General features: G+C 33.4%; 2 protein-coding genes across 3 annotated transcripts; one reads left to right on the plus strand and one right to left on the minus strand.

The window, feature by feature from the left end:
* Positions 1 to 565: 565 nt before the first annotated feature.
* On the plus strand, positions 566 to 1,153 carry LOC141684961 (secreted RxLR effector protein 161-like). The gene has a single exon (XM_074490092.1). The coding sequence runs from the start codon at positions 566 to 568 to the stop codon at positions 1,151 to 1,153; it is 588 nt and encodes a 195-aa protein (XP_074346193.1).
* Positions 1,154 to 4,234: 3,081 nt separating this feature from the next.
* On the minus strand, positions 4,235 to 9,684 carry LOC141687006 (TIP41-like protein). 2 transcript variants are annotated; one of them, XM_074492138.1, is made up of 8 exons: positions 9,330 to 9,684; positions 8,290 to 8,475; positions 5,693 to 5,780; positions 5,267 to 5,380; positions 5,086 to 5,145; positions 4,944 to 4,985; positions 4,573 to 4,701; positions 4,235 to 4,425 (listed from the first exon to the last, which is right to left on the minus strand). In XM_074492138.1, exons 1-8 carry the CDS (start codon positions 9,467 to 9,469, stop codon positions 4,321 to 4,323), a joined length of 864 nt encoding a protein of 287 aa, XP_074348239.1. In that variant the 5' UTR covers positions 9,470 to 9,684; the 3' UTR covers positions 4,235 to 4,320. The 2 variants fall into 2 exon arrangements, with proteins under 2 accessions (XP_074348239.1, XP_074348240.1); XM_074492139.1 differs by having other exon boundaries at positions 5,267 to 5,377; positions 9,330 to 9,682.
* Between the last annotated feature and the right edge of the window lie 2,659 nt (positions 9,685 to 12,343).

Raw genomic sequence — 12,343 nt, forward strand, 5'->3', positions numbered from 1 at the left:
CGAGGGTTTTATTAAAGAAGGCCAAGAACAGCTCGTGTATAAGCTAGTGAAAGCACTCTATGGTTTACGACAAGCACCTCGTGCTTGGTACGCCAAATTAAATAAATGTCTTGAGGAATTTGGTTTTGAAAGGTGCCCCTATGAGCATGCGGTATACACTAAGAAAACAGGAGATGAGGTTCTGATTGTCGGAGTTTATGTCGACGATCTTTTGGTGACAGGCACAAGCATTTCGAGTATATATGAATTCAAGGACCAAATGAACAAAATATTTGAGATGAATAATCTCGGGACATTATCATACTACCTGGGTATGGAGGTGAAGCAAACAAGGGATAATATCGAGTTAACACAGACTGGTTACGCACGAAAAAATATTGGAAAAAGCTGGAATGTGGGAGTGCAACCCTACAAAACTTCCCATGGACCATAAAGAAATTATCGGTAAGGATGAGGGAGGAAAACGTGTAGATGCCACTCAATTAAAAGCATGGTCGAAGGCCTGCGTTACTTAACTCATACGAGATCTAATATATCTTATTCAGTGGGAATTATAAGTAGGTATATGGAGAAACCCACAGTGATGCACCAGCTAGCAGCAAAGCGTATCTTACGCTATGTCAAAGGTACTATGAATTTTGGGTTGGTTTATACAGGAGGAGGTATTGAGTCATTAACAGGTTACTCAGACAGCGATTTGGCTGGTCATGTCGATGATAGAAGAAGTACTGGTGGAATGGTGTTTTACTTGAACGAGGGATTAGTGACGTGGCCTTCACAGAAACAGAGATGTGTGGCTCTCTCGTCATGTGAAGCGGAGTTTATGGCAGCAACCGCAGCTGCATGTCCGGAAATTTGGTTAAGGAAAATGGTGAGCCAAGTGACTGGTAATCTTGTTAAACCAGTAGTGTTATACATAGACATTAGGTCCGCTATTGATTTGGCGAAGAATCCAGTTTTTCACGGAAGGAGCAAACACATTGATATCCGCTACCATTTCATTAGAGAATGTGTCGAGAATGGTGATATTATCATCAAGCATATTGCTATAGACTTACAACGCGCAGACATTCTAACGAAGGTTCTGCCAACTGCTGGTTTTGAGAAGATGAGATCGTTGTTGGGTGTGAGAGAGCTCCAGGTGATGGTTTAGATTATAAGGGAGAATGTTGGTCTTAATCTAAATTATTTATTATTTCCCATATTTTATTTTAATTATTAGTCTGAGTTTAGTGGCTTAGTTGAACTGGTCTTTCACGTTGTTGAGAGATTGTAGGAGGAGTGCTAATAAACGTTAGGTGGTAGAGTATTTTCAGGAAGTCAGGTGCTGGTTTTTAACCATTATCTTGTAAGCCAACTTCTATTTAACTTGTACTGTTTCATAGAATAAACCAAGAACGTTCAGAGTCATCTTTTGTTTGTCCAGTTTGCTAAACAAACACCTATATCTATATTTACTTATGTGATTAGATTCTGGGTTTAAGCAACACTCACGTTGAATCCCAAAAATTTTTCAAAATAAGTAACATGTTCTTATTGGTTATTATATATTTACTTTATCCCGTTCATTTCTATACACTTTCCTTTTTAATGTCCCATTTAATTTTATACATTTCAAAACTTACCAAAAATAGTAAAAAATTAATATTTTAAAACTCAATCACATCCACTACTTTATTTCACTACACATACTAAACACATTAAAATATTGATTGGTACCACCATTTTACCCAACTTTATACTTTTTCTCATTTAAATTATATTTTTTCTCTCTCTCATATCCCATTATCTTACCGAAACTAATATTAGTTTAATGTGTTTCTTGTCCTCCGTGCCCAAACCATTTGTATACAAATGGCCGGGACGGAGGGAGTAATTTATTGATAAAATGATTCCCCAAGGATACATCACTCATATTACGTCATTTTAAAACTATATCTTTTTTACATAATTTTAGGTACCCGCCAGGCTAGCGCTACTCTTATCAGTTACTTAGACACCAAGTAATCCGGGAATAAAATGAATACAGATAAGTGATAAGGATGTGTACAATATAAGTTGAATAAATCTTCTAAAATTATAGCCAATTAATAGAATCCCACTAAAGCGCTTTCACATATTTAGGGTTTTAAGCAGCTATATAATAACATACTCTCACATCTTCTCCCATTTTCACTTAAACCCTCTCTCTCTCTCTCAAGTTTTATCGCAACAAAAATGGCATTTCGTGGTTCGATCTCCAGAACCCTAATGACTGCGGCGAGGTCTTCCCCTCTCCGATCACCAACACCTCTCCTCCGCCAGCGTTTGCCATCGTTAGCTGCCCCTCGTCCTCATTCGAGCCGCTTCGCCTTTATAAACCCTAGGTCTTCTTGATCTCACCACACTCTTATTATTTTCTTGCTGATCTTGTTGTATGTATTTTGACAAAAGTGAAAATGATATTACAAGATAACAAAGAAGAGACTCTAATTTTTTCCATTAATGTACTTGTGCATTAACCGAATCTGGTGTGTTTGTTTATTAATGGATCAGGGTTTTGGGTGAAATCGGAACCGTGCAACCACTGTCTTCAATGGTTCTCGGATCTCGCTTGGCGTCGAACCTTGTTGTCAACCCCAGGGCTCGTGTCGAGTTGTCACACGGTAAACTATGTCCTGATGATTAGATTTTTTTGTGCGTTAATATGATACATGTTGACACACTAAACCTAATCACCTAAATTGAATTGATGTCATTAGTTTAATCACTTTTGTGTCTTTTTGATTTTATGGATTGTTGTTATGATAGAGAACAATTGGGCATTTTGTGCAGCTAATGTGATAAAGAACATATTAAAACTTCTGAGATCTCTTTTTGTTCTCAACTATAATCATTTTTTCCGGAAAACTACTCATACAGATGTATATTTTTCTTTTTTATGTAAAATACACAAGTTCAATGCATAACAAATTAAAAGTATAGTAAAGAACATACTAAAACTTCTGAGATCTCTTTTTGTTCTCAACCATAATAAAGTCGTGGTTGAACTCTACCCGCTTTAGCATTTTGGTAAATTTGAAACTACGGCCACCAAAGTGCTAGCCGAGACTAAGTTTAGCCACAACGTACTCTCTAACTGACTCTAGCATATTAGGTTGAATCTTTAGATGTAAGCTGTGATCTATAAGCTAACTCATGACCTTTTGACAATGTGCAGTTACATGAACATGCCGTTTGGAGATATCGCAGCATTTGAGCTGATTAATTGACAAGGTGATTCAGTTTCGTGAAGGGGTGTTTCCAGTTCTAACTGGAAATGTGATATTCTGATGGGAATTATTGCTTTTTTATTATTATTCTACGGTTCAGCTTAATTAGAAATAAGTATGCACTTTATGATATGTTTTTGGATTCTCGTACTTGTAATTACTCTACTTCTGGTTTATGGATTTACATATATATTTGAACTTCTGTATAATTTCGGTTATTTCTTTTCTTAGTTCTAAAGAATCGTGATTGCTAGCACAATTCTGTTATATCAAAAAATCAGCTCTAATGTTAAACGAATTTCAAATAGAAGTTTATCAACTAAATCTATGGACAGCACAAAGCAATTGAATCACCGATTTCTACTGCTTCCATTCCACTGCAGCTCTACGGTTCAGATTCCATTCTAAAAGGGCAATCTATTTCAAACAAGATCCTTCTTATCTCCATCTTCTAGCCAAGAAGTATATGTTTGATACATACTAATCAAAGATAAATTTACTTAAAAGGGTAGCTTTGTACTCAAAACCTACACAACCACCAAATCCAGGAAATAGATCTAAAAGTTCACAGCACTAAGTAGATATGTATTTTTGCATCATTTTTCCCCCGGTTTTTTTTGTTATCATAGGATCTATTGATAGCATCAAGGGTAAAAAGGTTACTTAAACATAAGTTTATGAAAGTATATGTACTGCTTTCTCTCTTTACGCTTTTTGTTCATGGAACAAGTCGAAAAGCTACTAAAACATAAATTTATGAAAATATATGCTCAGCTTTCTCCTTTTTTACACTTTTTGTTCATGAAACAATAATAGAAATTTATAAGATGCATAATGATGCAGAAGGTGTTTATATGCCTCTGGCAATCTGTCCCAAATCTCAATTCAAGAGCAAGGAATTTGGCAATGTATGCCGGATGCCAGAGTGAAGATAAACAAAGAAACATTATGCAGTAAACAGTAAAATAATGTGAAGATATAAATAAAAATAAAATTTTCCGTCATGTAATAAATAAGTACAGCATTATCATACTATAAAAAGGATTAGTATAAGTGCACTGCGTACATGTTAATCAGGAATTATAAGCTTTTGGGTCTTATGCAAAATGATAGGAAGTCTTTGGCTGATGCTGCTTGGATCAATATACGCAGCACAATCAGAAGGATATCCTTTCTGCACAAGTTAACAGGATAAGTGATTATAACACTTTCCATTTAGAAACTGATGAAACATATGAACAGTAACTACATAAACAAAATAAAATATTAAGTGGTGTGGTTCAATCCAATAAAAAGAAGAATGTCTGTACAATTAACTTACAGAAGCTAGTGCTTGAAATGTGGCTTCTCTCCAGCAACATTCTCTCAGAATAACCGGTTTTTTACCCTCACCAAAAATGCAATGGATGCGTGTGTCTCTTAAACGCATAAGCACACCATCAACTCTAAGCTGTGAAAATAAAGCATCAGCTACTAGCAGCAATATAGTAACGTAAAGTACAAAACCACATTTAGTTTACAATACATTATTGGTTTTCTAAAGAATGCATCCGTTTCTGTGAACACATACATGCCCGGCCATTTCATGTTACATAGTAGGTTGTTGAGCTGCTTTAGTGAAAACTCAGGCATCTAACTTGCACATACTAACAAAAGAATTTCATAAGAATATATAATGGCAAATATACTAACCCAAAAACGCAAGAGAAGAAACCAACAGCTCGGCATCACTCTCTGCAAAATCACAAATGTGCTCAGTCCTCCGCAGTCGATATACATATACAAAAGATAATGATGTCCTTACGGTAGAGCCATTAAAAAGATTCAAGCTTACCACTTTTACTGTTAAAAGCGATACTCCACTATCAGCCAATTCATCTTCATAGAAGATCACCTATTGAAGTACAACAGCGCTTAGGTCACCACAAAGAAAAATATACCAAGCAATCCTACTAGAGGTAATAATTTTTGTTCTCCACCTCCTCCAAGTTTCATATGTTTTTAGAAATACAAACCTCATCATAGAAGAGAATGGGCTCTTTTGATGCAAGTGCAGTCAAATCAATTTGTTCCTCACAGTCCTCCCAACGAAGCTTGCAGATGCCTTCATCAGAGATTGTATCCCTCTGCTGATCATTTAACATCAATGACAGTAATGCTAATAAAGTACTCCAAAAATTGAAAAGCTAGTAATTCAACCCATGCTACTTTGAGGATGACGCAAAAATACTAGAGAAGCATTTTCAGGGTTCCAGAATATAAAGCAGCTATAAGATTAGCTATACTTGATCCCAATACAATTTTATACACCTGTACATAGTTTTATACCCTAACATTACAGTATAACAGGATATTAGTGAAACAAATATTTAAACGTAACATGCTGTACCACAATCTTTATCATAATTTTCAAACACTAAAACAAAATGCATAACACAGACCTCTGAGTTTTTCTCGATAGTTTCACTTCCACAATATGGCGTTGTAAATGTGTAGTCATAATCTAATATCACCTGCTGAAAAGGTTTGCTGCAGAAAGACCAAGAAATGGTATCAAGAAAGCATAGACTTCACTCCGCTGTGGGGGATAAGAACATATTGTGAATATGCGAGTTTTTCTAAACAGTGGAAAGGTAATTTCAGTGCACGACTATCTAAGAATCACGTTAAATAAAAATTCTATCCCTCTAGTATTTAAACTGCCAGCTTGCAACCCCATAGAACAGGGTTTTGTAAATTTGTATGGGGACACTTGACACGCTGGAGAAATTTTTATATAAGTTTTATAAGGGAATGCATTGATTCTAAGGAACATAAAATGCCTATCAAGGGATTGGTGATACTTGCATACAATTGATCATCAATATATAAAACTTCTTTCTCTTTGCCGAAATTTTGTTTTTAAGCATCACCAAAAAGTCTTCTTGATTCAAAAAAGACCTGAAGTTATAGACATTACCATCATAGACGAATGTTTCTGAAGGTAATAAACTGAGCATATCGCTCAAATGCACACACATGACAGCCCCCCTCTATCCTCCAAGTTACTTCATATGGCAGTGGTACAGTGTCATATGCCCTTTCTTGATCTATGACACCTCCTACAGGTTCTTACAATATTCTCTATATATTTCCATGAGATGTAACAGGGTCTATAGCCTCGATCACTAACCTACCTGACATGAATTTGAGTTGCTTCTCAGTCACCTCTGTTTCTCAGTGCACCCTGGACTATTTCACTCTGTCCCATAATTTCTTGGTGTAACTGTTTAACTTTAGACCACTACAGTTGTTGCATTGCATCTCTGTATGTAGCCTTTGTTCTTACAAGGCAGAGCCACCACCACACCTCAACAAGAATCAGGTCTAAGCGTACAGCATTATCAATGCCCTTCTTCCTTGTGACTTCCTTCACATCCTCCACACTGATGCATATTTGAAAACAAAAATCTTGTGATCATAATACATTGCGCTCCTAAACCCTAATCCATTTCTCACCCATGTTAAAAAAAAAACTTACTAAAGAATCAGTGATGCAGGACATTCCATGAAGACACAGAAAAAGACCTAGATTAAACAATATTTCCGGATTTGGAAGATAGAAATTCCTAAATTATGGAAATATAGGTAAACCTGGAGTTCAAGTGAAATACTAGATGCTGATTATCTCTTAATTTTAGAACATTTCTAATTAGATCATGCAAATATGTAACTATAGACTCACTTACATATAAATTCTCTCATATTCACTAGCACATGTTCTTACTCATCCCTATAAAACTTAGAGTGTCTAGGACACAACACATTCTCTGTCGCTGGTTTATATATTTCATTCTCCCTCTTTCTATTTTAGAACACTCATTTATATTTAGATGCCTATGCAACTCCCCGTAATCCTTATACCTTATATGTCACTACCTTTTTGCGTCCCATATCTCCTTTACACCTTTCCTTCACCAAAAATCTTGTGATCATACATTGCGCTCCTAAACCCTAATCCATTTCTCACCCATGTTAAAAAAAACTTACTAAAGAATCAGTGATGCAGGAAATTCCATGAAGACACAGAAAAAGACCTAGATTAAACAATATTTCCGGATTTGGAAGATAGAAATTCCTAAATTATGGAAATATAGGTAAACCTGGAGTTCAAGTGAAATACTAGATGCTGATTATCTCTTAATTTTAGAACATTTCTAATTACATAATGCAAATATGTAACTATAGACTAACTTACATATAAATTCTCTCATATTCACTAGCACATGTTCTTACTCATCCCTATAAAACTTGAGTGTCTAGGACACAACACATTCTCTGTCGCTGGTTTATATATTTCATTCTCCCTCTTTCTATTTTAAAACACTCATTTATATTTAGATGCCTATGCAACTCCCCGTAATCCTTATACCTTATATGTCACTACCTTTTTGCGTCCCATATCTCCTTTACACCTTCCCTTCACCAAACCCCGTTCCTCCCCTTCCCAACACGTCATGAGCTCTTTACATGTACTATTTCCCTCCTCAAGCTTTAAAGTATACTATATCAGTAACTTTTTAAAGGAGTAAGCCTATTCATGTATAAAATATATTGGAAGGAACAAGTCTGAACATTAAAAAAAAAATTGTAACGAATGATTTATATATGGCGGAGTTATATATTATTTAAAAATTGAAAATTTATTTTAATGTTAAAAATGACATATACAAGAATAATATTTACTAATACACATATTTCTATTGTAATCACAACCATGGACTATATAATAGCAGATCCCATGCCGTGCACATAAAATATGGACACACTATATGAAAGAATTTATACTAACGGCTTCAAATTGGGTTAAAGAAATTATAAGTTTAAAATAATAATGATAAATTATTAAAAAGGAAATATTTATATCTATATATCACATTATATTAAGTAATCATATCAATACTGGAAGACAACTGTTAAAAAAATTCATGTTTCACTTCAATTGTAAAGGATAGATACCTGACCTAATGCTAAATAGAGGGTAAAAAGTTGCAATTACCTTCTAAATTTCCATTTTGCTGCTGCAGGTACTTCAACTGGTGGTAACTTTTCCTGCTTCCAACCAACTAGAGAATCAAATGCATTGAAATGAATCTTGACATCGCTGTTCAAGTGCTTCAGAACCAATGAACTTTCCCCAAAAACCATTTCTGGCAAGTGAGAGGTCTGAAGCTTTTGTTCCCACCTGCAAGCATACATAATACAATACCACCCCATCATTAGTGCACTGAACATCCCCACGTTTTTCTTACGGGATTATCACTTTCCAACTATCAGCTAATATACTCTAAACTTTTGCTACATTTTATCCTTAAGTCGTCACAAGACTCGATTTTAATCATCCTAGTTCATTTCTTTAGAGTCGATAATAGTAGGTATAGCGTGTGATTCAATGGTCCCAAAGAAATGAACTAAAATGTAGTCCACGGAATTAGCATAGCCTGGAAATTATAGTCGTGTCAATTTCAAGTGTAACTACTAGCCCAATCAAACAATTCAACAGAAAAAGTAGTATAAAGTGCTCGTGAAAGAAACTGTTATCTAAACACCTAGCAAAACTAAAGAAAGCAATGAACTTGAACTAATTCCAAAGAAAAGGGTAATGCATAAAAAGAACTACTTTGAAAGTTGTCGAAGCAACTCCGAAACGCGTATACATAAATTTTGAGTCATCTTGTACCAAATCATAAAATATCAAGTCAATACACTCATCCATCAATCTCATGTTAATTGATTATCATATCACATACCAAATTTAATAAATTGTGCAGTTATGCAAAACCAATTAAACTTCAAAATCGAATACATTAAACAATATGTGTAAGGGAGATAGAGAGAGAGAGGGGGAAGGGGTGTGAGAGAGAGAGACTTCAATATCGAATACAAACAAAATGTGTGCGAGAGAGGGAGGGCGAGAGAGTGGGGGAGGGGAAAGAGGGAGGGGGAGGAGAGGGAGAGAGAGAGAGAGAGAGAGAGAGAGAGAGAGAGAGAGAGAGAGAGAGAGAGGAGGAGGGAGAGAGAGAGTAAGAGAGAGAGTACAGTTGGACATTAAGAGAGTTGAGAATTGGGAACTTGCGAGTTTCGATCTCCCAGCCTTTAATTATTAAGCCACTTCTGCCGTCGGGAAGAAGCTGAGCTCCGGCAGCTTTCAGTTCTTCCTTGTCGATCTCGCCTTCCATTGTCTGACTGATATACCTGATCGGCCGGTCACCAGTTGCCTGTGAATATCTGTGAGAGAGTGAACAAAACAGCTCCCTTTTGGAAATTAATATGACCCAATTAACCTCACCACATAACCGGCCCGTTTCACAAAACTCCTAGTCCCGGCACCCCGATTTAATAAACGAGTTCGAGATACGAGTTCGAATCGAGTTCACTTAAGTTACTTGCTTATTGGACCCTCCACAAAGGGCTTTGTGTTCAACTTATATATTTTCTAATAAAATATATATAGGACAATCGTTTTGTGTTCAAGTTATATACTTTCTAGAAAAATATATAAATATTTTATGGAATAAATTATTTTAGAGGTTGTTTTTTTTTTGACAAATTTTTTTTTAGAGGTTGTTTAGTTCGTGGGATGGTAAAGGTTTCAATAAGGAATCAGGTTAACATGCTGCAGGTCGTGAAATTATCCTGATATGTTCAGTATTGAAACGGATGGGTTAATTTAAATATTTTGAGTCATTGAATAAATCGAACTTTTATATTAAAAATTTATTTAAATACTTTTATTTATTGTTAATAATATTTGTAATTTTTTAAATATTATAATCAATATTTATTTTTTATTTTTAATGAAATTAATAAGTCTTTTTCTTTTTTTTTTTGTCGGAGAGAAATAAGTTTTTTTCTAGTTATTATATTATTTGTAAGTATAATATATAGTATACAACTAATTTAAGTTGTTATACAACTTTAAAAATATATAGTATACAAATAATTTAAGTTGTTATACAACTTTAAAAAACTAACTTAAAACCCGTGCGATGCACACTTTTTTTAATATTATATATATTTTTTTATATAAATTGAATTGCAACTTTTAAGATGAGGAATTTGTTTATTCAAAAAAAAATTATATGATGTGATTTAATAATAATTATACATATACATATATATTTATAAAAAGATTTAACGGTCCATATTAAATTGACAGTACATAAATCATAACTATCAAAAATTTGGATGAAATTCCCCTTATGAATTTTATATAATGAGAATATAATTTGATTTTTTTTATTTAGAGCTATTTAAATTTAAAAAAAATAATATTAAATTGAAATACATAATATTATTGTTATTTATACGCGTGTTTACGAAATATAATTATTTTCTTAATTTAAATAATAACTTTTATCCCGGTTCAATAATATACAAATCACATTTAATTTTTTTATCCCGAGACCCATTATACTATACTAATCAAATTCAACTAATTATATTCAGTTTTTTTTAAAAAATTTTGTTTAAAACCAGATAAATATATACTTTTGTTTAACTCATATGAATAATATATATTATTTGTTTCAGGCAGTTGAATTTTATTTTTATATTATTCTTTTTTACCTTATAAATATTATTTTCTTTTCGCGCGATATTATTATCCCAGTCGACGAATTACATGTTCAATGATACAAGTTTTTAGCCGAATCAATTGTAGTTATTATTTATTTTAGCCCGAAATCCATTATATCAACTAAATTTAACTAATTATACTTAATTTGATTTTAAATTTATTTTAACCTCGACCAATAGTATAATTTTGTTTTAGTCACTATATATTACTTATTTTAATGTCATTACACTGCCGAACAAATTACCTATATTTAAATTTTGAAAAAAAATTATGAATAACATAGATGCAAAAGAAATCTCGTGTACTACATTAACCCGAGTACCTATATAAACCCAAAAACAATTTCGACTAACTGACTATCAAATTTTAATATTTCGACGTGCAATGCATGAATGTTTTATTTTTTTTTGAACATCTATTTTTTAATTTGAAACTATTTAAAAAATAAAATTAAAGTTCAAACAAACAAAAAACATTACCGAGTTTTGTTTGATTTTATTTTATCTCTATCTTTAGTTTTGTTAGGAATATGTTGTGTACTTGATGATAACTTGAACAAAACACATAGTAGATTTTATTTAAGTGAAATTATAGCTTTCAACGGATGATGAACTCAACATCCGTTGAAAAAGTAGCTTATGTAAGAATAAGATTAGTAGCACATTTTTGCATACTTAAGTAACTTAGTGAACTAGATGTTGTAGAATGTTTAAGTCATGTTAACTACTAGACTGATATGCAAGATAGGATGGTTAATTGTAAATATTAGAGGCCTTGTAATCTTGTATAAATGAAATGGAGTCAAATGTCAAGAAGATAGTTTCAACGGATGATTCGCAAAGTTTCAACGGATGATCAACATAAGTCTCGACGAATGATCAACCTGAGTTTCAACGGATGATCAATCTGAGTTTCAACGGATGATCAGATTCAAAAGAGCAATTGATAGTAACTTGACAGTCATATGCGTTGGTTGTATGCAAACGGAATGTGGCAGCCTAATTCAGGTTTTAGAGAACAAAGAAGCATTTCCACTTTCATGCTAAACTGAAGATATTCAAAGATGCTGGAAAGAGAAGTATAGCAGCATGAAATTAGACTAGAAATAGTTTGTCTTATTATCTTGTCTTTTTATCATGTAACTTGGTGATATATAAACCAAGGGTAACAAGTTGAATATCATCCAAGTTAATTAGCATTTACTAGATAAATAGATAAGGCAAAATCTATAAAGAATTTCTATGTTCTTGTTGTTCAACTTGTAAGCATCTGTGTACAATTTTGTAACACAGAGTTCTCTACTTAATATATATCTCTGGTGGAAAAGTTCAATCCACCAGAAAGTTTTTAAGTACTTGTATTTAAATACTTTGTATTTTGATTTCTATACTACTTTCATTCCGCACCATTGTTAAATCAAACACAGTTATTTATTTATAGAAGAATTGTTCTTGAAATCTAAAAAGTAGCCAGA

This window comes from Apium graveolens, chromosome 9, assembly GCF_009905375.1.
Source record: "Apium graveolens cultivar Ventura chromosome 9, ASM990537v1, whole genome shotgun sequence".
NCBI classification, from domain to species: domain Eukaryota; kingdom Viridiplantae; phylum Streptophyta; class Magnoliopsida; order Apiales; family Apiaceae; genus Apium; species Apium graveolens.

Coding starts and splice junctions, on each gene's coding strand:
- LOC141684961 (XM_074490092.1), top strand. CDS start 566: ATGGAGAAACCCACAGTGATGCACCAGCTAGCAGCAAAGCGTATCTTA.
- LOC141687006 (XM_074492138.1), bottom strand. CDS start 9,469: ATGGAAGGCGAGATCGACAAGGAAGAACTGAAAGCTGCCGGAGCTCAG. Junction 8,476..9,329: donor AACTCTCTTAATGTCCAACT/GTACTCTCTCTC, acceptor GTATGCTTGCAG/GTGGGAACAAAAGCTTCAGA. Junction 5,381..5,692: donor CTATCGAGAAAAACTCAGAG/GTCTGTGTTATG, acceptor TTAAATGATCAG/CAGAGGGATACAATCTCTGA.